A 24,619-nucleotide genomic window follows, 5' to 3' on the forward strand; every position below is an offset into this window, starting at 1 on the left:
ATCTGAACTGTCACCAAGCTCACATTCTGAGTTCTGATTGGATGTCGGGAAAGCTCTGATTTAAGTTGGAATGTGTGAGTAAATTTAGTTTTCCAGACCATACTTTACCTCTTATGTACAGGAAAATGACATCCTTTTTATTATTTCTTTTATTCACGATATCCCACAAGTAACCGCCAACTTCCCCACCAACCCCCAGCAATTATGTTCAGAATAATATATTAGGGGTATTCACAAATAACAGAATTTGCAAGTTAAAATAGTGAAATGGATAAAATTAGTCCTAAAACTAACCATAATGTAATGAAACCAAACAAATAATGTCTGCTTGTCATTTTCTATGTTTTTATTGTCGGGGTTCCAAGTCCGAATCTCAGCCAGGGCATTATCAGCATAGATTTTGTATGTATTCCCTGTGTTTGTAAGGGGTTTCTTCTGGGCACCTAACATTCCCTTTCTAAAAAAATTTACCGGTAGGGTCATTCCCCCAGAACTTTGGCCCTAGCCTATATTGGGGACATTGGTTTGTGAGCCCCATGAACGACATTAATGACTCTGTACATCGCCATGAAAAATGTCAGTGCTATATAAATGACTACATAATAGTAATAGTATAAAGTATATTGAAATAGAAGAAAGTATTAAAATGAAGAGGTTTGGATATAGTCAAAAGTAAATATAGTTTGTTATGTGTGTAAAATAAAGAACAATTAATACGATAAAAAAGTTAGTGCGTTGTTTTCTTAATTTGATGCATTCTGCATTTTAGACAATTGCAAACCTTTCAATAACATGTGCATTCAAATTTGTTTTATTAGTTTAAAATGACACATCATATATTCAGACTATTTTGCATGATTATCAATGAATAAAAAAGAAAGAAACATAGGACAGAGCTCAATCAAAATGTAGTGATTTAACTAGATTTTTATCATCTGGGTCCTTATAATTTCTAAATTGATTTCAAGGTGATTCCCATGATTACAGGGTGCCAAATAGGCAAAAATGTGTGAACCTAAATGTTTACTTTTTTATTACTTTAATTGTATCAGACCGTTACAGTATTAAACAGATGCATAGCGCCATCTACAGGCTGCAATGGCCCCTACAAGCAAAAAAAGAATTTAACAAAGTGTTTAAACAGAGACTATCATGGGAGAACTCATGGGTGATCCAGCAAACCTGGAAGGGATCCTTTTTAGAAATGAAAACATTTGCCAGCTAATAGCAATTTTTTTTTAAGAAATCCATTCCAGGTTTGTTAGATCACCCAGGTTCCCCCGTGGTACTCAATCGTCTCTGGACTTCGAGATCAATAACAAATAAGAATCGCGGGGGGGGGGGGAGTTAGGTTTGGCAGCTAATAGTTGTGCATATTGTTGACTGGTAACTGTAAAAAGGATAACAATGCAGGGGCATTGTGCTGGGGGCGAATTGCGAATTATTAGTATCTAATAAAAATCCCCATATTGTATCAATCTAAAAATTTAAATTATCAAAAATCTCTGAATATATTGTTAGTGTATTGATGTATATTGGTGAATTGGTACATGGAATTGTGGATGCTTGGAATCGTTATCATGCTTTTAATGCCATTTTTTGATAAATTAATGAATAAGGATCCACTGAGCATCCAACAAAACACTCCAATGTACAATAACCTGACCTCTACAAGCAGACGTGCAATTCAATTATAACAACAAGCTAGAAGAAAATATCTCCATTTTCTGATTCAGCTGTAATCCAACCTTCATTTGCATCCCCTGTTTATAAACCCCTGGCTCAGCTTTTACAACTATTACATATTATTAAACCATCAAATATTGTTTTTTGTTTTGTTGAGCCTCGTATGATCATTTGGTGACGCCATAGATCATGTAGTCAGACAGTCCTTCAAATAACATTCACGTCGTGTGTATCCTCAGACTACGACCCTTCATGGAACGTCTACGGTTCCTTATGTCTCAGTGGTGGGAATTGGAAAATTTGCTAATAAAAGAAAACAAAATTTTTTTTTAAGAATTTTTGGTTGAAATAAATATTTGTAACGACTTCACTACAAAACAGAAGCATTAAAATGAAGTCCAACCAACCTTTCAAAGCTGTCGATGTTTTCCATACACAGAAGACTATCTTCATCCAGCTTTCCTGATACTGAAAGTAGATCACAACAGTTATTACACAACTACAGCAGCATTGTGGCCCAATAAAGAATAAAGACAACTTTGTGTTTAATTGATTTGTATTCTTGTTTCAGAGTCACAACCCAAACAACCCTTCTATTGATACTGTGGGGCAATATTTTGGTTGCACAAAAGGATATCCAATTGTGGATGATTTATTAACTCCACAATACTACCACCCATCAATCCAGTTCCCTTGGTGGCTTCAGCTTTCTGCAAATTATTATTTTATTAGTATTTTTCACAATGGTTTTGCCAGGCTGGGCTTTATCTTTACCCCAGAGCTTGAGCTTTTGTTTGGGCTATTGCCAGATACCTTTCATTGATAGGGGAGATGAACCCTGTATAATTTCACCCCTGATTTTCAAATACAATACAGGAAAGGCTCACCCATTGGATGAGTCCAGTAGCAGGTGTTTTATCGATAGGCAAACAAATCAACACCTATTTGTTGGATGTATATAACATATATGGATCTTGCAAACATACATAATTTATAGTGCAAAAAACACCAAAAAGAAACAATACCATCTATGAAATACCTAGAGTGGGTAAGTCAATGTAGTAAAGTTTCTTTCTTATTTTTTACCCGATGCATTTCGCAAATATTGCTTCATCAGGTGTGAGTTAGACTGTAGTTCACAGAGCATGTGCCAATTGTGAACATCTTAAAAAAGGTAAACCTCTTGAAGAGGTACGGAGTCATGAAACCATAAAGCTTTACCATATTGCCAAAATGAGAAAAACCCTTTTAGGGGTGGCAAATCAGGTTTAAGAGGAACTATACCTGCTGGTTAGTGGGCAGCTTATGTGGCAGCATACTTGCTGAATACTTGCCGATGATTATGCAGACCTCAACCGTCGTCTCGGGATCAGAGCAAGGTGTCGCCAACTTTACCAACAGACTGTCTGAGAAGATGGCAATCCTCTTCAGCCATTGGATGGCCACTGATGATGTAACTGTGCATGGGCAGGACTTACATTATCTCTGGTGGGTGAATGAGAGCCGAGCACTATACTACATGTACAGGACAGAGCTAAAACAAAGCGCCACCAAGAGCCCAGGCTTTCATTTTTTGACATTTTTTGTTTTTTAAGGTCCACTTTAAGCTAGTTTTGTAATAGGGTCCTTGACACTTATTGAACAGAAGAAGTCACTTGTATGAGTAATGCTCAACATTTTAGAAGAATTCCAGTTAGATCTCATTGACTGTCACTATGTTCACTATGACATAAATACAAATTCACGAACATTTTAGTTTGGGGTGAATTGCCCAGATTTGTATAAAAGGTATACACAGTTCATCAAATGTTGAATCCTTAAGACAAGCTGTTATGTTCTAGGTGTCTCTTATGGTCTCTTGTATGTTTGTGTATAATTGGGCACAATTGGGTAAATGCTTATTTTACTTACCACAAATTTGTTCTTGATGGAATTGGAAAAGTGGCAAAGGTAACTTATGTCGATACCTAAAGATCATGGATGAAGTCAGGATAACTACCAATATTGCCACAATCACAAGAAGTGCTGGGACCGCATATGAATTCGTGTTTTCTTAAAAAAAGAAAAAAAAAAGAATGCCATAAAATTAATAGTGTTAATAACAGAAGAAACAACATTTATGATGTATTTGCTCCTTGTACAAAATATTATGTAACTTTGTATAAAATAGTAGGCCACAAAATTCCCTACTGTTCTGGAAAGTCCCTTCCTTGGGTATACAGGGTACACTTTCACTCGGTTTAAAGCTTAGATCAAACATAAACTACAATTCTGACACCAGCCCATACCTGTGTTGGGGCATTTTAATGACGCAGAGTGGTCTTCAGTAGTCACAGAAGGTTCTACAAGAGAAAATATTGGACATACATGATCCCATGCTCTGTGTGGAATTCAAAACAAAGTGGAATTAAAACAATCAGTGGCCCTTTGTATCTCAAACATATGCTAACAAAGTTTTAATGTACTATCTATTTTAAAACAAGGAGTATGCACCTTTACTCCGTGTTCTGAGACCATTCTGTTACTGATAAAGCTGGTCACGCCTTAGCTATTGGAAAACAATGAGTGGCACGACTGCCTACCAAAATATTAAATGAGCTTAGTTTGCAAACAAAGTTTACAGTTGTACGTATAGTAATAAGCAAAGTGTCAGCTGAAGCCAGAAAGCTGCAGCTGTCACTGTGTATTAAATAGTGTTAAAAATAATTTCAAAATTAAAACAAATTGTCTAAAAAATTTCATTTGTAAAAGCAAACTTTTTTAACTTTAATATACATGTTTCACTTTATAATATTAACAAGCATTAATCAAATTGTACATTTTAAAAAAAATATGTACCAAATTCAAATTTTCAAGTGACCTTAAAAGCAATATAAAAACAAACAGATGTAACATTTTGAATGTTACATTTCAGAAATAAATTCCGTTCTTTGCTAGGACATATAATAACTAATTTACCTGTAACATTAATCCTCAGGATTTTACTTGTGATAAAGGAGATGTTATTTTTGACCTGGCATTGATAGGTTCCAGAATGTTGTGGTTGTGTCGCATTTATAAACAGCACTTTCCCACCTTGAGTTATGTTATATAGAATGCAGTTTTGTTCTAGCTCTTTGTTATTGTGGAGCCAGGTGAATAAGGGATTTGTTCCACGCTGCACTGAGCATTTGAAAGTCACCTGAAGCCCAGATGTCATATGGAGATTTTCATGGTCTACTGTGATTTTTGCATTAAGTACTGGCACTGGTAAAAAAAGAACAGAACTTTGTATCAGAGTATCTACAAACAATCTTGCGAAGGAAAAGCTATATCTAGACAAGTAAATCTTTTAGAGTAATCCCACAATACTTTGACCTACTATTATCAAACATACTTGAGAATAAATCATGTTTTTTTGGAAAAAGTATCTTGGTTTATACTCAGGTTACACCAGTAGATGGTGCTGTGCCCATATGTAGAATGTGTAACAAACTCTTGCCATTGAAGACATAAGTTTGTTAAACACAGCATCCTCTAGTAGTGACCAATAATAGTGCACAAAAGAACATTTAAACGACCCATAAAAACCTATTTAAAAGTACAAAATAATGTAACCTGTAAAAATATTAATTTTAATTATTTTACACTTTTAAATAAATATTTTATAAATAACATACTATTCAAGTATTTTTTTTATTTATATTTGTTCATTTTGATGCCATTTTTATTGACGACTGATTAAAAAAGTTAACACTGATGGACACATTTTGTGCCATGAGTCAAAGCAATTCCCTGAAATTTTCAGTGAAATCAAGTACCCTATTTTAGATTTAGATCAGTTTATATTCGAGTATGTATAGTAAATGTTCATTGGACAGCCCTTTTTGTTTAAAGCTTATGTTTAAAACTACTAGCAAATACTACTTATGTTTAAAACTTCTAGTAATAATTACTAGTAATGATAAAACACAGAAAAACAAAAGTGTAATCAAAAATAAAAACAAAATCAAACTTTACTAAAAAAGATGGCAGATGGACACCTAAGATGGACCATGCATTGTCATACAAGGTTCACTATAAAGTAGATTTAGGCCCAACAGACAAAAACCTATGTGGGCTTTATCAAAGTTATATCTTTTTTAATATTTTTAAACTATCAAACTATTAAAATAACATCTGGTGACCCTGCTTTAAAAGATCTTGTGTGGGCAATTCCTGTTATGTGGTTATAGTACTGTATCCCGTTCTTCCAAATGTGCCCCCGGAAAACTGTATTTGCTTACCTTGTACCATAATATATGTTGCATTGCTCCTCTTGAGCACGTTGTTAGAAGGAAATGAAACTTCACATGAATATTCTCCAGAATGATCTTCACTGAATGCGCCAAACCTGTACTTGGAGGACCATTTTACATTTTGTACAAATCTTCCATTTTTGTAAAATTTATATTCTAAACTTGTGCTTTGCATGTTTTCATGTAGCTTTGTGTCACATGTTAAAATTAATACATCCCCTTCTGTAATTGGGTTTGCACTGGCAATCAAGTTTGGAGTAGGAAACAACTCTAAAACAGAAAAAACAAAATATTATCGGGGTGTTTGGTAGATTCACATAAGGTATAAAATTAATCATGTCAACCATACAACTGGTGATTGGAAACATAGGGGTAAATCCAGATTGCATCACTTTTACTAACTCTCCAAACATAACCACACACTTGTAACAGACGTACTTTTCCAGAAAAAAAAGTTTCATATTAATGGCCACACTATTTCTATCTGTAAACTGGACCAGTGAGTAAGAAAAAAAAATATTGCTGGCCAACCTCATTACCAGTCTCTTAGCAAATGTAATTCTTGCTTTCTTGCAAAATCTATTCTTTACACCTGTTAACTAGTTTTTACGAGAAAATTAATTGAGACAGCCCTGTCCAACAAAGTTGGTGTTCCAATCACCTTCTACATCCATACTGAGTGCTGGACTCATCGTCGCCACGCTATGAGTTAAACTCTTAACTTCACAAGTATAGTTGCCAGAGTTTTTCAGCTGAACCGATACAATATTGTAGACGTTAGATGTGCTGAATGGCTGCACATTCTGTCCATCTCTGTAAAAAGCAAAGTGTAACTCTGTCTTGCCACGTAGGGGGTTTAGCGTTGGGCTTAAAGCTGTTTCACACGACAGAAGAATTGTGTCCCCCTCCACCACCAGATCGTTGCTTGATTTAAGAAGCACATATGAGAACAGCTCTGAAAGAGATATTGAAACAAATGTATAAATTGCTTTTTTTTAAAAAAAAACTGAATGTTTTCAATTTTCATGATTAGAGGACATAAATAAATAAATATACAGTGGCTTCAGAAAGTATTTAGATCATCTTTACTTATTACATTTGATTTCGCACCCTGATGCTACAATGCTTTAAATTCCTTTTTTTCTCATGAATCTACATTCAGTACCCCATATTGACAAAGTTAAAACAAAATTTTATACAATTTTGTAAATTTGTTAAAAAGGAAAAAAAGTATTCAGACATTTTGCAACAACAGTTTAACTCGGAAGCCTTCCATTTGTATTTATCACCACAACCTCTTTACAATGGACCCCATAGAAACTGTCTGCCTGCAAATCTGGAAAAGTCTACAAGAAATCTGCTGCGCTGTTTCCATGGAGCACAACAGCCTCCATAATTCTCAAATGGAATAGGTTTGGCACAATCAAAGAGATCCTGTGTCGAAATAGGACTAAGTTCCAGATTGACAACCATAAATGCAGCCCTCCAACTGATATGGGCTTTATGGAAGTGTGGCTAGATGGAAGTCTCTCCTCAGTGCAAAACACATGAAATCCCAAAATAAACACCTGAAGGACTCTCAGACTGCGAAGAACAGGATTCTTTGGTCTGATAAAACCAAGACTGAACTGTTTGCCCGGTTTGGCACCGCTTATCACCTGTCCAACACCATCCCAACAGTGAAGCGTGTTGGTGGCAACATCATGTTGCAGGGATATTTTCATCAGCAGGGACTGGGAGACTGGTCAGGGTTGAGGCAATGCTGGACTAATGTACAGAGAGAGATATCCCCAAATAAATCCTCTTCCACAGTGCTCATGACTTTAGACTGGGCCGAAGGTTTAACTTCCAACATGACAATGCGAAGACAACACAGGAGTAGCTTAGAGACAACTCTGTGAAAGTCCTGGAGTGACCCACCAAGAACCTTGCCTTGAACTCCATCAAACATCTCTGGGAAGACCTGTAAAATGTCTGTCCAGTGTAGGTCCCTACCCAACCTGACATAGAATGGGAGGGTTTGTAAAGAAGAATGGCAGAAAATCCCCCCTCCAGGTGTACTAACTTTATCATCACTGCATCATCACCCAAAAATACTCAAGGTTGGAATTGCTGCCAGAGGTGCTTCGACTAAGTACTTGGTAATTGGTATAAATTCTTATGTAAATGTAATATTTTAGTTTTTTTCTTTTCATTTTACAAAATTTACAAAATTGCCTGGGGGTCCACCAGGGCTAAGTACTATCTCTCTGCCTGCCCCACCATAGAATATTGATGATATCTGGTGGCTGGCTAATTACTCAATACTACAAACACCAGACACTGGTTACTCACTTAGGACTAAAGACTACCTCTCTATGCCTCCACGTAGCATTGATGACCTCTTATTTGGGGCTAGGGAATCTATCCTCCCCCTGTAATATTGCGCATACCAGGGCTAAGGACTATACCTCTGCCCCCCTGTGATATTGATGAAGACTGGTCTCTTTGATAATCTCTTTCTGTCTCTAATGTGGCATCTATGAAACCTGGTGCCACTTACTCAAGGCTTATGACCTTCTCCCTGCCTTTGCCCCACGGGCTAAGGGCCTTCTTTCTGCCCCACATGTAAAATTATTGACATCTGTTGACCACTACCTCAGGGCTAAGGACTATTTCTCTGTCCTCTGAGTAAGTGGTTGGTCCCCAGAGTTGATGCCATCTGGTGTCTGGCCAGTTGCTCATTACTATGAATATTGGGGAATATCCACTTACTTAGGTCTGAGGAGTATTTTTAGGTTCCTATGTGACATTGATGATGTCCGGTGGCTGGCTACCTCCTTTTAAACATTCATTTTATAAGACTTTAGCCATGATTTATATGCCAAGTTTACATTGTGCCTACCTGCCACATCTTTTAATTTTCAATTCATCTTTCAAAGTGAGTAAAAAGTACAATAAAGAAGACCTATTGATATTACCTTTGACAGAAACAAACACTTCCGCTTGAAACATGTTCGTAGAAAAGGGTACTGATATCTTTTTTTTAATGCAGCGATAGGCCCCTGTGATGTTCTTGTAGGCTCTTCCAAGCTGTAAGGTAGACTCATCTTTTATTGTTCTTATAAAGACTCCGTCCTTGTAAAAATCTGACCATGAAAAGTTCATACCAGACCGATGGTGGCATCCCAGGGTAAGGACATCGTTTTCATTGATGATGGGAGGAGCTTGTAAAACAAGGTCACCTGAAATGTAAAACATTATTACATCTCATTTTAAAATAATGTACTTGCTGGCATAAATAATCAAATAGTCATCCCATCCAACCAGGATTTCAGAGAAAAAGTGGTGGGCTAACTCATTGGCCCTTATTTATTAAAGTTCTCCAAGGCTGGAGAGAATACACTTTCGCCAGTGAAGCTGGGTGATCCAACAAACCTGTAATGGATTTCCTAAAAGTCAAGCTATTTGTTAGCAAATGTTTTCAATCCTGGACCAGATCCATTCTAGATTTGCTGGATTACCTAGCTTCACTGATGAAAGTGTATTCTCTCCAGCCTTGGAGAACTTTAATAAATCAGGGTCATTGACTTTTCAAAAAGTTATCCATGGAGGAAGGTTGTCATGGTACAGGCAGGAGCTCACTTGTACGGTAGTAGGCTTAATTGTACTACTTTTTTAATCTCTAAGCTATATGGATACAGCCATCCAAAATCAAAGCTTTCATGTAATTTTAGCCTTTTTTTTTTACTAATTTTAAGTGGAGTATTTTTGGATATGGTTGGGAAGAGAATGCTAGTCTGGTTTTACCACATCCCATATATCCATTAGAGATATTTCCCACCACTTCCTGTACAGGGTGACAGTTGAGCTCTTTAACACTTAAGTCTACAGGAACTGTTTCCCAAGCATTTATTCCGAGTGTTTAAATGCTCATGTATGAAATTCCCATTAAATTCAATGGGCCTGTCCACACCAGGACTGTTCTGAATGTCTGTACAGAGATGCACCCTGTAGCGCTTAGAAAGTGTTAAAATGCCCCACAAACTCCTTTCAAACATCTAATAACACTCAAAAATGCCTATATATTACCCAAACACAATTTTGTCCATTTTGGGGTTTTTTTTGGGGCATTTGGGATGTTTTTTCACCTATTCACCACATATTAATAAATGCTTGAAAACCCAAAGAAAAGCTGTATGGGCATTTTGTTTGTAAAATGTAATTTTGGGTAGACTTAGCCTTTAAGGAAATTATTTCAATCCTTATACAGTAGATAGGCAGTTGGCCATTTTGAACTTACCATTGGAGACATCCAGCCGGACAGGTTCACTTAAATGAGTTACACTGGACTGGCATTGGTAATATCCACTGTCATTAACATTTGCAGATTGAATTGTAAATGTTTGTTTGATCTCCTGTATCTTGTCATTGTCTTTGTACCAGTAAAACATCTGATTTCCTTTCATATTAGAATCCACATTACATGTCATAGTTATGGATTCCCCAGTGAGAATTTTTCCAACATTCGGTGTGAAAGCCACCACAGCCATACCTAAAAAGACAACAACTTCAATTAATAACATTTCCCTATTCTTTGTTTTCATTTGTAGGACTGGTCAGATGCAAAGTTATTTCCAAATATAATTAAGCATGGAAGTAACTGTAGAGTGCACTGATGGTCCCATTGAGGGGGTTTTTACAGAAAGATCAACTCAACCTTACAGCTAATTGCAAAGCCCCTAAGCACGTAAATCCCGTTTTCCTGAATTTTCTTTAATTTTCCCAAAACTACATGTAAAATAAGAGACAAGCATCTTTAATACCCCTAGTAGCCCCCCCCCCCCCCCCCCCCCCCCGGAATTGTTTTGCAATTAGCAAAAATTTGCCTAAATTTTCTCAATCGTGAAAATACAATTTTTGCAAAAATCGCCAGCCTAACCCTAAAATTACATCAAAACTAATTATCTAACAAGTATCTAACATACCCTTTCCACTTCAACCAACATTAGATGCTGATAGGCTTTACACCCCCCTCCGGCAGGTGATAAGGGGCTAGTGACTCTGATAGCCACTGGACCACTTTGCTGCGGGGAGAACACCAGGTCGTGGCCCCCAGACTCCTGTGTAGGGACAGCGCAGATCAGGTAGGCAACAAGAGGCAAGGTCTAGGCAGAATGATGTCAGGGCACACGGCTGGCAAGCAAAGTCCAAGGCCAGGCACAGGTCAGGGCAGGTGGCAAGCAAGTGTAGTCTAGGTTTAAGCACAGGTCGGTCTATTCCAAAAAGGCACAATATAGCCGTTTGTAACTGAGCAAGTCTCAGGTATCCAGGCTGGGGATCCAGTAGCCAGAGCCTGGAACCAGGGAGATATAATAAAGCCAAGAGCAGGACAAGATTGGATCCAGAAACTGCCCTGCTTATTGGCTGCTACACGTCATCGGTGCACAGGCTCAAAGTAAGTGCAGGCGGTGCTGGAAAAGGCACATCTCTGAAAAGCAAGAAAGGCTGAGGATGCTGAAAGCTGCTGGACAGATAATCTGCTGGCAGGGTGCTAACAGATACCCTGGCTGTGTGTCTTTGCTCATGCCCTAGATTTGATTAAGTCTATGCTGTGAACGATAAAATTGATTGTGACATGGTAACATTCTCAAAACTAAAAAAGAAAAAGAATTGTCACTGATCCTAGCAGGACCAAGGGATCTGTGTCACCCATGTTGCACTGGTCTGAACCATGTGACTCCCTGAGATCTGCCCTCTTACCCAAAATAATCAAGATATTCTGCAAATGTGCTCCATCAACTGGCAGAAGTGTGAACACCACCAGAGCTGCCCCAGCTGCAACATTCCCTCTGGTGGTGGGGTCTGTCTTCTGCTACACATATGGTTTCTATCTATCACAGGTGAGTCAATTTCTGGCCCTCAACGTCCTTTTTTTTGTCCCCCAAAGGGATCTTAAATATGAATTTCAGCTGGCCCTTCATTGAAATAGCTCCGCTACTATAATTCCCGGCATCACTCACGTCCATAGACCAGCCTTTAGGTGGCCCCACATTAGACTGTTCTTAGATGCAAGTAATCCTGGGAATTGTAGTTGCGGTGCTAGTTCAAAGAAGAGGGAGTTCTAGCGGCGGGCCACTCATAAGATTTAGCCTCGCATTGGCTGCATCTGGCATTTCCAGCACTCCACCTCAGCTGCATGTGGGAGATGCCAGGAGGCTTTTGGAGTTTCAGGGGCTTTTTGGCGACCCATGGCCTTGTGTCAAATTGACACCCCTGATCTATCACATGACATTCCCTAAGGAAAAAACTGGCAACTGGCAACAGGTACCAGTTTGTGTTTCTTGATCCCGATCCTAACATTTTGGTACACCAACCTCGGCTCTGTCCCGACTATTCTTCTTAAAGTCCATCACCATTGCGGGGGTGCATTGGTGAAGTTGGAGGCACTCCATACAGGTCTCTGCCAAGTGGGTGGGTGACACAGAGGGTGCTTTGTTACCGTGACAGGAATTTTGATGCAATGGAATTAAAGTATAAACAGTAAAAAAGGAGTGAAATAAATTATGGCAAAATATCTCAATGCCAACCAGGACATCTTGAGTTGGCTTATTACCTGTTGTGGCATTGTGATATAACTAAAGCTTTGGGTTAGGATATGTTGTCTATAAAGAATGTGACACACACAGTAAGCCACAGGGTGAATTTATCCACCAACAAGTTTGCTAGAACTGAAGCTTTGGGATAGAATATATTGCTAGTAAAGGATCTGTCACATACAATCAGCCAAAGGGTGAATGTATCCACCAACAAAACACAATCAACACCTTTCAAAAGGATCTTTCAAAAATCTGTTATGCCATAAACAGCCGTGTAAATAAATTGAAGACCATCTTCCAATCACACCTTGTATTTGGATGGGAGTCACTTTGCTCATTTTGCTCACAGTTCCTTTTGAATTTTGTACTTGACAGGTATAATTTCCAGAATCCCCTGGCTGTGTTGACTGAATTTTGTACTTATCAGATGTACTGGGGTTTTGCAACAGCTGTCCGTCTTTGTAAAAAGCAAAACTGAGCTCTGTGGATCGTTTCTGGTGATTGAGAATGGTATGACAGGTGAGGGTCATGTCCGCACCTTCAATCATGGAGTATGGGCTGACTTTTACTTCTGGGACAGAAAAAAGTTCTGCAAAGATATAAGGATACACAGAAGTAATTAAGTGATCAAGTCCTCAAACACACAACTTTTATTTTCACATTCCATGGATGGTATATGTTGTAATTGTCTTTATCATCATCTCATCAATTGAAGCTCATCCACCACAATCATCTCATCAATTGAAGCTCATCCACCACAATCATCTCATCAATTGAAGCTCATCTACCACAATCATCTCATCAACGCAATCATGTCATCAATTGAAGCTCATATATCGCAATCATGTCATCAATTGAAGCTCACCTAACACAATCATCTACCACAATCATGTCATCAATTGAAGCTCACCTGCCACAATCATCTAATCATTTGAAGCTCACCTACCACAATCAACTCATCATTTGAAGCTCATCCACCTAGTGTCTATATTGTCATTTTGGTTGTCATTTTTGACAAAATATGGGTGATGATAAGGTGTCTACAAACTTTTGCCTATATAGTGCTCAGATGCTTTCAGGCACCTAAAGATACATTTTTTCGGTCAAAATTAAAGCTTAAAGTCAATCTTAAAAAAGTTGCAAGCTATCAGTTTGTAATTCTGTTTACCCATTCAGTTGTTTACTCCCAGTACATTTAAGCTGAACTTCTCAGTCAAGAGCACCTCTCCACCTATACATGTTGGATAATGATGTAGCAGAAGCTATATAATAAGGACATCCTCTTTTTCTTCTAACTTATTATTATATTAATATTATTATTAACGTATTGTTTACATGTTTACATTGTTAGACTAATAGCACTATGCATACCAACACGGCCCCAATAGAAAAACAATAAGAGAAAGTCCTTTAAATTTACCTGCTACTGAAATAAATTCCTCAGCCGTATAAATCTTTGAGGCCGAACCTGTATTTATAAATCTTGTGCATTTGTATTTTCCACTCATATTTTTAGATGCAATTCCCAGATTTAATTCTTCACGATTGTCCAAAAATTTAATCATTCTGTCGTCCTTGTAAAATGTTGTGTTTTTGGCTACCCCAGTACGCCACATGTGACAGTTCAGGGTAACGGTGTCTCCCTCATAGACATAATTTGGGCCTTGCAGGATGAGCCAGACTGAAACAAAAAAAATGCAATATAAGGGCTATGCTTAAGATAATAACCAGAAAACATTGATCTGAACTGTAGCTTGCCATATAGAGTTTGTTTTTCTACCTGAATTTTATTCAAAGAGAACCTCAGTTTATACTCTGGTTACACCTAGTGGCAAGTCCTGGAACTGCATTTGTCCCTGACTGACAGCTGTCAAAGACAAACTGTTTGTAACCCTCTAAGGACAAGAGGACATCTACTGGTGACCAGCAATAGTGTACAAAAGTATTTGTATTTTAGTATATGCTGCTTGTCTGTTGCAGGTTAATAGTTGGCTTTGTATGACAGAAGATTAATAGATGCTCCCCATGAATAGGAATAATAGGAATTATCAAGCTCAGGAGCCATTGCTAATGAGCAACACTTGACAGGAGCAAGTGGATGGTTAAACAAATCCTGTAACACTCCTATGGTTATCAATTGTGTAAAACAAAACCAGATCAGTAAGGCTCTACCCATTTTCCTAATACCAATGGGGGGGGTCTTTTAAAAAAAAGTTGACTTACCAAAGAAAACATCAAGATGAATCGGATCACTTTTTTCTCCAGAATTGGTTTGGCACTGGTAACTTCCAATATCGATGTCAGCCGCGTTATATATATATAATGTCCGCTTTTCTGTAGGCATTTTGTTATTATTTCTGTACCAAGTATACTTTTGGTTCCATAAATTTTTATTGTCACAATTCAATGTGATTTGCTCTGTTCTCAAAACTTTGTCCACACTGGGGTAAGAATATATCCATGGCTTTTCAACCTCTGACAAAACAAAACAAAAAAAAGCAATTAAATCTTCAGGTTAGGTTGCCAGTCCTAGAGTCGATTACCGTTATACTTACTACTACTTACTAGAAAAGAAGGAATTATAAGTTAGTAAAGGGAAGAAGAGAATTAAATCCAGGCAGATATAAAACACACACATTAATGAATCTCTGTGTTTCCTACTAACAAACGCAGCAAAAGTAATATATTTTTACTTAGTATCAACCAATTCGAACTCTATACTATAGATTTTTGAAAGTTGGAAGGAGAAGTATATCAGGGAGCCAATCGGAAGTGTTGCAGAGAGAGGAGCTCATCAGTCTGCTGCATTTTTTCACTGTCCATGAGGTTGGGTGAAGAGATGTATGTAAGACAAAGTGGAACATCACGTCCTCTGTGATACAGGGTTGTACTGTGTGGCAGAGCTGTGTAAATCTTATGATCGAATAGACAGAAACTCACATCAGTGTTCAAATATACATAAAATGTATTTGCTGGCCCTTATTATCTATTCTTCTCTAAGTGTCCTAGATTGTAAGCTCTTGGGCAGGGTCCTCTCCTCCTGTGTCACTGTCTGTGTCTGTCTGTCAAGTGCAACCCCCATTAAATGTACAGCGCTGCGTCATATGTTGGCACTATATAAACACTGTTTAATAACAATAAGTCTAGGGGTTGACTTCCTCTGGTGACAATTACGAAACTAGGATTACACAGTGGGTAAATCATATTTCAGGGGGTTGCATGGATTATTAGAAAATCCTGCAATTTATATAGGTTTTCTTTATTTGTGTTGTATATATTTTGTGTTGTGTTTTTCATACTCACTTTGTACCTGGATGGAAGACAACTTGCTTATCTTCCTAACACTGCTGGTTGAAGTTTGCACTTCACAGGCATAATCTCCAGAATCTCTGAGTTTTACAGAATGGATTGTGAATGTATTAGATGAACTGAACCCTTGAACGTGCCATCCGTTCTTGTAGAAAGCAAATTGCAGTTCTGTAGATGCTCTGAGAGGGTGAAGAACAGTGACACAAGTCAAGGTCATGTTGGAACCCATCTGTATCGGATTTGGGTATATTTTGAGCTCTGGTAGGGAAAACAACTCTGGAAGAAAAAATAAATGAAAACGCATTTAGTGTGTATAACAGGTAGGGAACATTGCGGCAAAACTTTCATACCCTCATGTCAGAAATAGGCTTTCTTCACCATGAAAGATGGCCCCAGGTCCATAGAACACCCACTCAATTATATCTTTGGAAAGACTAGCTATGTTCTTAAACTTGATTGCTCCAGTATGCAAATATTAACCCAATGCTTGGCCCTTTATCATTCCATCCTATTGTTCTACAATTAAAGTAAGTGACCTCAGGGACCAATAACATGTACATTCGAAGCATTGGACCAAATGGTGAACACAGAAGCCTTGACGTTCCGGTCGAGATGCACCCAGTTTTTATGTGTTCTATTGACAACTTACAAGCTAAACAGGGCCCACAGGTTTGGTGTAAGTTCTCCTTCCTTTCCTTACCCATACAGCTTCTCCTTCTTTAGGGAGGAGGTTGGGTTGACTGTTAAGGTAGAAGATTCGGTTACCTTGCATACTTCTTTTATGCATCTCTATGTGAGAACGTGTTGTAGGGTATTTGCAAAGGTGAGATGAGTTTAATATTAAAGTACGCCGCTAATGATCATATGTTTTTTCATCCTGGCTGTAATTTCTACATTGTTAGAAAAAAAATGTCTAAGTTGTTGGAGCACAAGTCCACAGTTGGGCCATCCAAGTCGTATAACAGCTACCTAGAGCAGAATTCAAAGATATATCTATGACTAATATTACAACCTAAAAGAATTCATTGATTTCATCAATATTTGTTACTATGTGTTACTTTGTAGTTGTAACAAGAGATTTAGCACAGATAGTCCTGCTGACCACATAAGTAGGCTCTTAAAAAAAAGACCACACGCCTGGTTCGGCATATCGGCCGTAAAACCAAACATCATTACCTGTAATCTGAATATTTTCCTCATCGTCAGTACTCTTCTGAACATCGTTTAAGTAGGCTTTCTTTGAGCATTTATACTTGCCAGACATACTTTTGTCAACTTTTCCAAGAAATAAAGAAGTCTCTGTGCTTTTGTCTTTTATTATTTTAAAGTCCTTGTAAAATGTCACGATGGCATTGGTGGTATTCACGTCAAGACGACTGTCACATTTTAGGGTTAGGATATCGCCTTCAAACACGTAACGAGGAACTCGCAAGATGGTGAGATCTGGGGGAGAGATATAAGAAAAGAACAATGGCATCATCACTATACCTGAAGAATTACTTTACAATAGAGGTGTCATTGAGGACCAACTAAACCCAATATTAAACATCCAGATTCTAAAACCAATCAAGATCATCAGTTTGATTAAACATTCTGCCTATGCTTGACAAATTTGAAAAACTCCTTTTGTGAAGCTGAGAATGTCTGCAGCTATTTTCCTGTCCACACAGCAAGTATCTCTAATGCCTGCTGACAGATCGAGGTCCCAAAATTGTTCACACTCTACTTCCTGTGACTACAAGTCCTGCCCCTTCTAATTCCTCGACTGTATTGCTTCAATTCTGGGAAATGTAGTCTGAAAGAATTTGTTCTCTCTACATTGCATGTCATATGGCCATATTTCCTTAACCCTCCCTCCAGCTTAAAACAGAGATGGGAGAAAATAGCTGTAATACAGCGTGCAAGTACATTTAGCCCATGGAATAGATATTCTGTTCTCCACTTTGCTTCCATGCACTCTACACTAACTATTATTAGAATTTAGTTAAAAAACTAGAATTAGTTGAGCCTTAGAATTGTAAAGTATATTAGGTCCAAAATTCCCATACAAATCAAAGTGGATCTAAAACCTGAAATTTAGCTAGACATGCGTGGGGTCTTTTCTTAAAGGATTTGATGGACAGTTCTCAATCAGTTGTAAAGCATTCAATAGTGAGCCTCTGTTCAAGAGATGTTTGGGCCAACATATGGAAAGCTTCTGCTTCAGCCAACAGATTTTCTGTCCTATGACAAGCAGTCATATTTGGGAGCCGCACCTCATTTGAACCTGTGAATTAGCGCTGCATAGGCCGGAGTGCTAAACTAAATGGGATGAAGGTCAGCTGACTTACGCCATCCAATCACGTTCTTGCAAATGATTGGGTATTGTTTATTAAGTAAACTTTCACAAAAAGTTGCGTATCCTTTGCAAAGTGATATATAATCTTGGTAGGTGAACAGCTCAAATTCCTTAATTCGTGACCCACATTATCCCTTTAATAATTTTTTGGATGAAAAAATGAATGAGCTCACCAGTAATCACATGCTGTCGGGTTAGTTCACTTTTATCACTGTTGCCAGCTTGGCATTGGTAGTTTGCGCGATCGTATAACTGAATGGAAGCTATGGTGAAGTTCTGTTGATTTGTATCCAGTTTATTATTATTTCGGTACCATGTATATGTCGTCTGTCCCTTTCCTCCAAGACACGCTATAGTCAGGGTCTCATTGTAGAACATTTTTCTCCAATCTGGTATGAAGGTCACCACTGGCTTCTCCCCATCTCCTGTAACACAACATGGATTTCTGTTTGATAAAGTTCAATTATGCATTTTAGTTTCATAAAATAAAGTAAATCATTAATGGCAGCCGTTTGTTTAGTTTTTTTGTATATAATATATTATATAGGATAGGGCTTATAAATGATTCCTCTGTCAGTTTGTTTCCTTCCTATTCACGTTTTATAGTAACAGCTGTGTACTTTTCAGATCAGTGGAGAGGTAGAACCATCAATCAGCACATTTTAGAGGAATTGACTAGAGGAATAAAGAGTTCTATATCTAAGCAAAATGTTTGTAATGGGTATAACCCCATGATGGAAAACCCCAGGTTTTATGAATATCAACTGGAACAGGCGATTTAGGGAATTAAAGATTTTTCTTAATTTTGGATTTATTTCATCTTACTTCCTGTTGTGCCTTTAGGAAAAAGATGGCAAAAATCTGGCCAAAAGTTTTCTCAATTTTCCACTCTTCACAAGAGTCATTATCCTCATGTATAAACCTTTGTATCTCACACACTGACTTTTGTAGAATCGTGAGATTTTCAGGGTACACAAGGGACCATGAGAGCTAATACTAAACGTAACAAGTTACCAGATATGGGAGCTCAAACATAAATTCCTAATAATAATAAAGGATCTTTTTTCATTAAAGTGGACCTAAAGTAAAAATAAAAAAGCTGACACCTTTATTTGTGCAGATCTGTAAGATATGCCGCTGTATTTGTAAAAGAAAAGAAAGTGCCAAAGTCACTGTGCATGTGAGGGATCGCCATCTTTCTTTTCTCAGTGGCAGAAAGTCCCTCCGGCCCATGCCAGTTCTCTGAGCCTCTTGGGATATGTGACGTGTGTAACCCAGGAGGCTCTGCGCTCCCATTCAGTCTTTACTGCTGCAGTGGTAATGACCAAATGGGAGCAGCTTTGCCTTATTGTTTTTTTTGTTTTTTTAAACCAAAGTGTTATCTACCTTGTAAAGTAAAAAATTGTAATAAAGTAAAAATTGTGGTGATTGGTTATTTCAAGACCAGGGTCCCCAAGGGGGGCACTATCAAATCACTCTTTGAAAAATTGGGCTCTGACCCAAAAAAGGTTAGGAACCTATTCTCTATACCCATCTTGCCATCATACCTATTTCTGTCAAGGTCTGAGTTGATTTGGCTACCATAATGGAGTCAATTCAGGCAAGCTGCCATTTAATCAAAATTTTTGTTGAAAATTAAAAGTAGATTCTGATATACAGAAAGTTTTCATAAGTGTTAAAATGACATGCAAATTTGATTTTCCTGGCACAATCACTTGACACCCCTTTATGCTGTCTTAGGAGTAACTTACTGTAATGGGCAAATTTACTTATCAACAGGAAAACTCCAAAAATAGGTAGTCCAAGTTTAAAAGTAAAAAATAAAATAAAAAAAACATACAAACAAAACATCATAGATAGTCCGTTAAGATGGTCAAAATCTGCACATGACTTGACTAATAAAACACAATATATGATATATAAATATAATGTAGTATAAACAATTGATACACAAGTAATACTTTTGTATTTTAATTTTAGTTTTAATTAAGTTGCCTTTCCATCATCTTATTTGCAGATCCTGTAATCAACTGGTAAAAAAATATGGTCAGGATTGGGATTTGAACCTGGGGCTGCTTCCATATATCATGGTAACTCTTCCTAATCAAGTCACTCTAGAACAGGAGAAAAAGATGGCAGCCACCATGTAACTGTCTGGCAGGGGAATTCTTGGTGGCCTTTTGGGACTTCACTACTGAAGACTCTGAGACCAATAGGGCCAATAGCTTTATAACAGCTGAGTTTCCGCTTTCATGCATGAGCTTGACTTGCTCTCTTATTTTTATTACCTTGGTATGCCCCCAAAACCCAAGACAGCATGGCTAAGTCCACTCTTTATCTAACACTTCAGGTAGCTTAGTTGTAGAGCTATTGCCAGACACAGAATCCACCCTGGTTTGGATCCTGACACTTTCATTTCCTAATGTTTGATTGGTTGCTGATTTTCCCACAAGTCTACATTAAGTCATATTTTAGCCATCCAATGAATTTTTAGTGGAATCTTACCTGGGTTTTCTGGATCTTCCGCTGGAAAACAGAGCGAGATAGACACATTGTAAGTATATATAGGTGTATTGCTCATTGCATACTTCCACAACTTCATAAATGTTGGAAATCAGTTTTAAAGTTTAATACATGAAGTACTTCTAAATTTAGAACTATAGGGGCATTTCAGAATCCATGGGATCCACAGTGTTTAAAATATACATATTTATTGGATTTTTTTTTACTGAAATTTTGTTAAACAAAATAATTGAATAATAACATTTTCATAAACAATAACCTGAAATAAGAAAAAAGGACAAGATATAAACATAAACATAGCGTACAGTATACCGGATAATTAACAGTACATCAAAAAGGATCATATAAATAACATATTTATAAAATAGCAGCAACATGTAAACCAAACAGTATAATCCCATATGGTGAGAAAATAAAAGATGAATGTCCAGTATACACAAAACTACCAAAAAATACAAATTAACAGGTAGGGTGTAAACAGGATAATAAGAAGGTGCTCACATAGTCAAATCATCACTTTAAACCTGTAAATGGGCATAATAGGCATCTGTTGAAACTTAGTTCACCTGTTCAAACTTAGCAACATTATTTCTGAGGAGAGCGGTAAGATATTCCATCAAACGGACCTCCTGGACACAAGCATGTAAGTCCTCCAAAGAGGGGGACAGTGTGGATTTCCACTTGGCCGGGATTAAAGTACGGGCCCCTAGCAAAATATGTGTGATAGGCTTAGATGTGGGTTTGGGGGGCCGTGAAGGGCAATCCCCGTTGATGATGGAGTGGGTGGATTTTATGCTCTTAACATAAAATATTAATTTTGTGTTCCACTCCCCGTTCATCACAAATTTAGCAGATAAGAGGAATTTTTGGAACCCTATAACAGTTCATATCTGCTCTCTTGGAGGCCTAGCTTATTCTAATACACACAAACACCAATGGTTGGGTCCACTAGAAAAACTGAGAACATTCCTAGTCCACTTCTATAATTAGGTCAAAAAGGAGTTTGGTCACCATAAGTTCTCCTTGCTTGGTTATTTATTAAAATTTGTACCTTCAATGGTCCAAGGCTAGTTGTCCAAACTTCCCCACCACACAAAACTTACATCAGGATATGAACTTCCAAGCATTTACTCTCTAACAAATACGGAGTTGGTTCATCTGAAGTTCATATACTATTTATGGATGATATCAGCCACCTGCTTTCCTATATGTCCTGGATCTACCACCAATAGGATCTCTCCGCTATTACTCCTCGCTGGCCATTTGTGTTGTCCCTGCCTGAACTATGAAATTGGTTAGGAATTAAAAACAATACTTACTCAAAGCCTGCCAAGTTGTTGCTGTGTAAAGATAAAAGGAAACAATGAGATTAAAAAAACAAAGAAAATAAGCTAAGCGTTATTATCTAACAGGCATTTCCCGGTGGATTCACTGGAAGAAGCAACAAAAATGCAGTGTATAAAGAAATAATCCACTCAATATAATGGAATTCTTACCATGGGTATGATGTACGAGGCATTAAAGAATACACTATAAAGCCAAATTCATGTAGGCATGTGACCATCACACCTAGCCCTATATACTATATTATATCCTTCCAATTCACTGAATTGAGGTGTCTCAGTGAAGGGTTGCACAAAAAGACATGTTAAACAATTGTGCCCTTCCAACCTAGTAATGACCATTTTCTGTTGCCCCATGACAAGGCCCTATGTACAAAGCCAACTCCATAAGATATGGATTGACCAATTTGGTGTCAAGGATCTTGAATGACCCTCACAAACTGTGACCTCAACCCTACTGAGCACCTTTGGGATGAATTGGAATGCCAATTGTGAACCAAGTCTCATCCAACATCACCCTATTCCTGACCTTACAAATGTTCCTCTGGTTTAATGTTCACAGATTTTTATAGACACAATCCAAAATCTGGAGAAATGTCTTTCTAGATTGGAAGCTGTTAAATACAAGTTAAACAAAGAGGGCAACTCCATAATATTGGTCATGGGTTTGGAATACCTTTGGCATGAACTTGAATAAAGAGAGCACACCAGGTCTTCATATAACATCAGTATTTGACCTCACCAATTTTCTTTTGGTTAAATGGTAAATGTTACCATAGGCAAGAGTAGTATACCATATACCATAGGCAATAGTGGAGGGTCTTATAGCTGCAAAAATTATGTTGGAGGGCCAACATAATAGATGTGCTAGTCATCCCTTTTGGGCATTATCGGGGATGGGCAAACTTTTTCAGTGGAGGTGGAGTGATGTCAATCTGACATCAAATTTGATGGGCCGATGGGAGAGTGGGCAGGGTTATATCATCATGACGCCACTGAACGTGACATCATGATGGCATTAGCCCTCCCACTTTCCCATCGAAGATCTGAACCTGCGATGGGAGAGTGGGCGGGTTGTGTGCAGGGACAAAGCCAGCCCAACTCCACGATAGTAAAACAGGGGACGTGTGCCGCGGCTCTGGCCGGTTCCCCCCCCAGCAGGGTCCTTCTCCTGACCCTGGCACCAGCCAGAGCCGCAGACCACACAAAGGGCCAGAGAAACAAGCCTTTTGGGCCGTAGTTTGCCCATGCCTGGGCTATATGGTTGCACATGTAGTGTAGCTTGTGGAAATTGTGGATAAGGTATTAAAGAGTATATGCAGTGTGGCATATTGAGATTATCAATGGGGGCTTCAAAGAACATATTTTGGCAGGTGTGGGTAGGTCAGCACATGTGGGGATCAATGTGCCATTTAGGAATGTAATTAGGGTGGCAGATGGGGATAAACACTACGGCAACTGAGGCAGTGTAACAATTATGTAAGGTCAGCATAACAATATGACAGTTTCTGATATTTTAACATATATTGTAGGCATCTTCAGTGAAACTCTGACATTACCATATTCTTTGACATCAATTCTTATTTATAGATGTGGTTGCACTCTAAATCTAACATTAGACAGACAAGTTCAAAAACATACTTCCAGCTCAAATCAGCCAACAGATAAATCAATAACAACAATTCACAAAAAAGTGAACATTTTTAAACAAAACAAATATCTCACAAAGTAGATTTAGTAATGCAGAATATGTAACAATACCAAATGGCAAATAAAAACACTAAAATACACACACAAAAACAAATGCTGCACTTACATGTTTATTAGATTTAGAAAATGGATTTTCTGATTTTAACATATAATATTAATTTTGTGTTCCACTCCCCCATCCTAAATTAAGCAGATAAAAGGAGATTTTTGAACCCTATCTGCTCTCTTGGAGGCCTAGCTTATTCTTGTACACACAACCACCAATGGTTGGGTCCACTAGAGAAACTGAGAACATTCACAGTCTACTTCTAAATTTAGGTCAAATAGGAGTTTGGTCAAGACAAGTTCTCCTTTTTTTGATTATTTATTAATTGATTATTTATTTATTATTTGTGTTTCTATTATAAAACTTTGGCATTACCATAATATTTTACATCAATTCCTATATCTTTTTACATATATTTCTATATGTGGCTGTCCTCTAAATCCAACATTAGACAGACAAGTTAAAAAAAAAAACTGTTCCAGCACAAATCAACAAAAAGTGAAAAATATATAGTATATATAAAAGTATAAAAATAAATATCTCACAATGCAGATTTAGTTACATAGTAGGTTAGGTTGAAAAAGACATCAAATTCAACCACTAGGGAAATAAACATATCCCAAAGTAATGCAGAATACTCAACAACGTCAAATGGCAAATAAAAACACTTAAAGACACACAAAAAGAAATGCTGTACTTACAAGCTAAAATGACCAGGAATAAAGGAGACATGTCTCACTTAACCAGCATAATACACAATGAAGATGATTCTGCTTTAGAAGCAAAAGATAAAATTGAATTTTGGCTTC

General features: G+C 37.7%; 1 protein-coding gene across 1 annotated transcript; it reads right to left on the bottom strand.

Moving 5' to 3' along the window:
- Positions 1-795: 795 nt before the first annotated feature.
- On the bottom strand, positions 796-24,619 carry LOC140342002 (Fc receptor-like protein 5). Its single transcript, XM_072427984.1, has 18 exons — positions 24,512-24,619; positions 22,031-22,051; positions 20,694-20,714; positions 18,362-18,613; positions 17,027-17,293; positions 15,845-16,126; positions 14,765-15,016; positions 13,962-14,222; positions 12,849-13,130; positions 10,246-10,497; positions 8,924-9,187; positions 6,625-6,918; positions 5,952-6,233; positions 4,645-4,932; positions 3,975-4,028; positions 3,598-3,738; positions 2,094-2,154; positions 796-1,989 (listed from the first exon to the last, which is right to left on the bottom strand). The coding sequence occupies exons 1-18, from the start codon at positions 24,540-24,542 to the stop codon at positions 1,965-1,967; spliced, it is 3,330 nt and encodes a 1,109-aa protein (XP_072284085.1). The 5' UTR covers positions 24,543-24,619; the 3' UTR covers positions 796-1,964.

This window comes from Pyxicephalus adspersus, chromosome 12 (assembly GCF_032062135.1).
Source record: "Pyxicephalus adspersus chromosome 12, UCB_Pads_2.0, whole genome shotgun sequence".
Lineage (NCBI taxonomy): Eukaryota > Metazoa > Chordata > Amphibia > Anura > Pyxicephalidae > Pyxicephalus > Pyxicephalus adspersus.

Bases quoted from the DNA above. Each gene is read 5' to 3' on its own strand.
- LOC140342002 (XM_072427984.1), bottom strand. From the start codon at position 24,542: ATGTCTCCTTTATTCCTGGTCATTTTAGCTT. The intron at 17,294-18,361 runs GTGAGCTCATTC...TCTCTCCCCCAG, and splicing joins CCGACAGCATGTGATTACTG to ATCTCACCATCTTGCGAGTT. The intron at 9,188-10,245 runs GTAAGTTCAAAA...TTTACATTTCAG, and splicing joins CCGGCTGGATGTCTCCAATG to GTGACCTTGTTTTACAAGCT.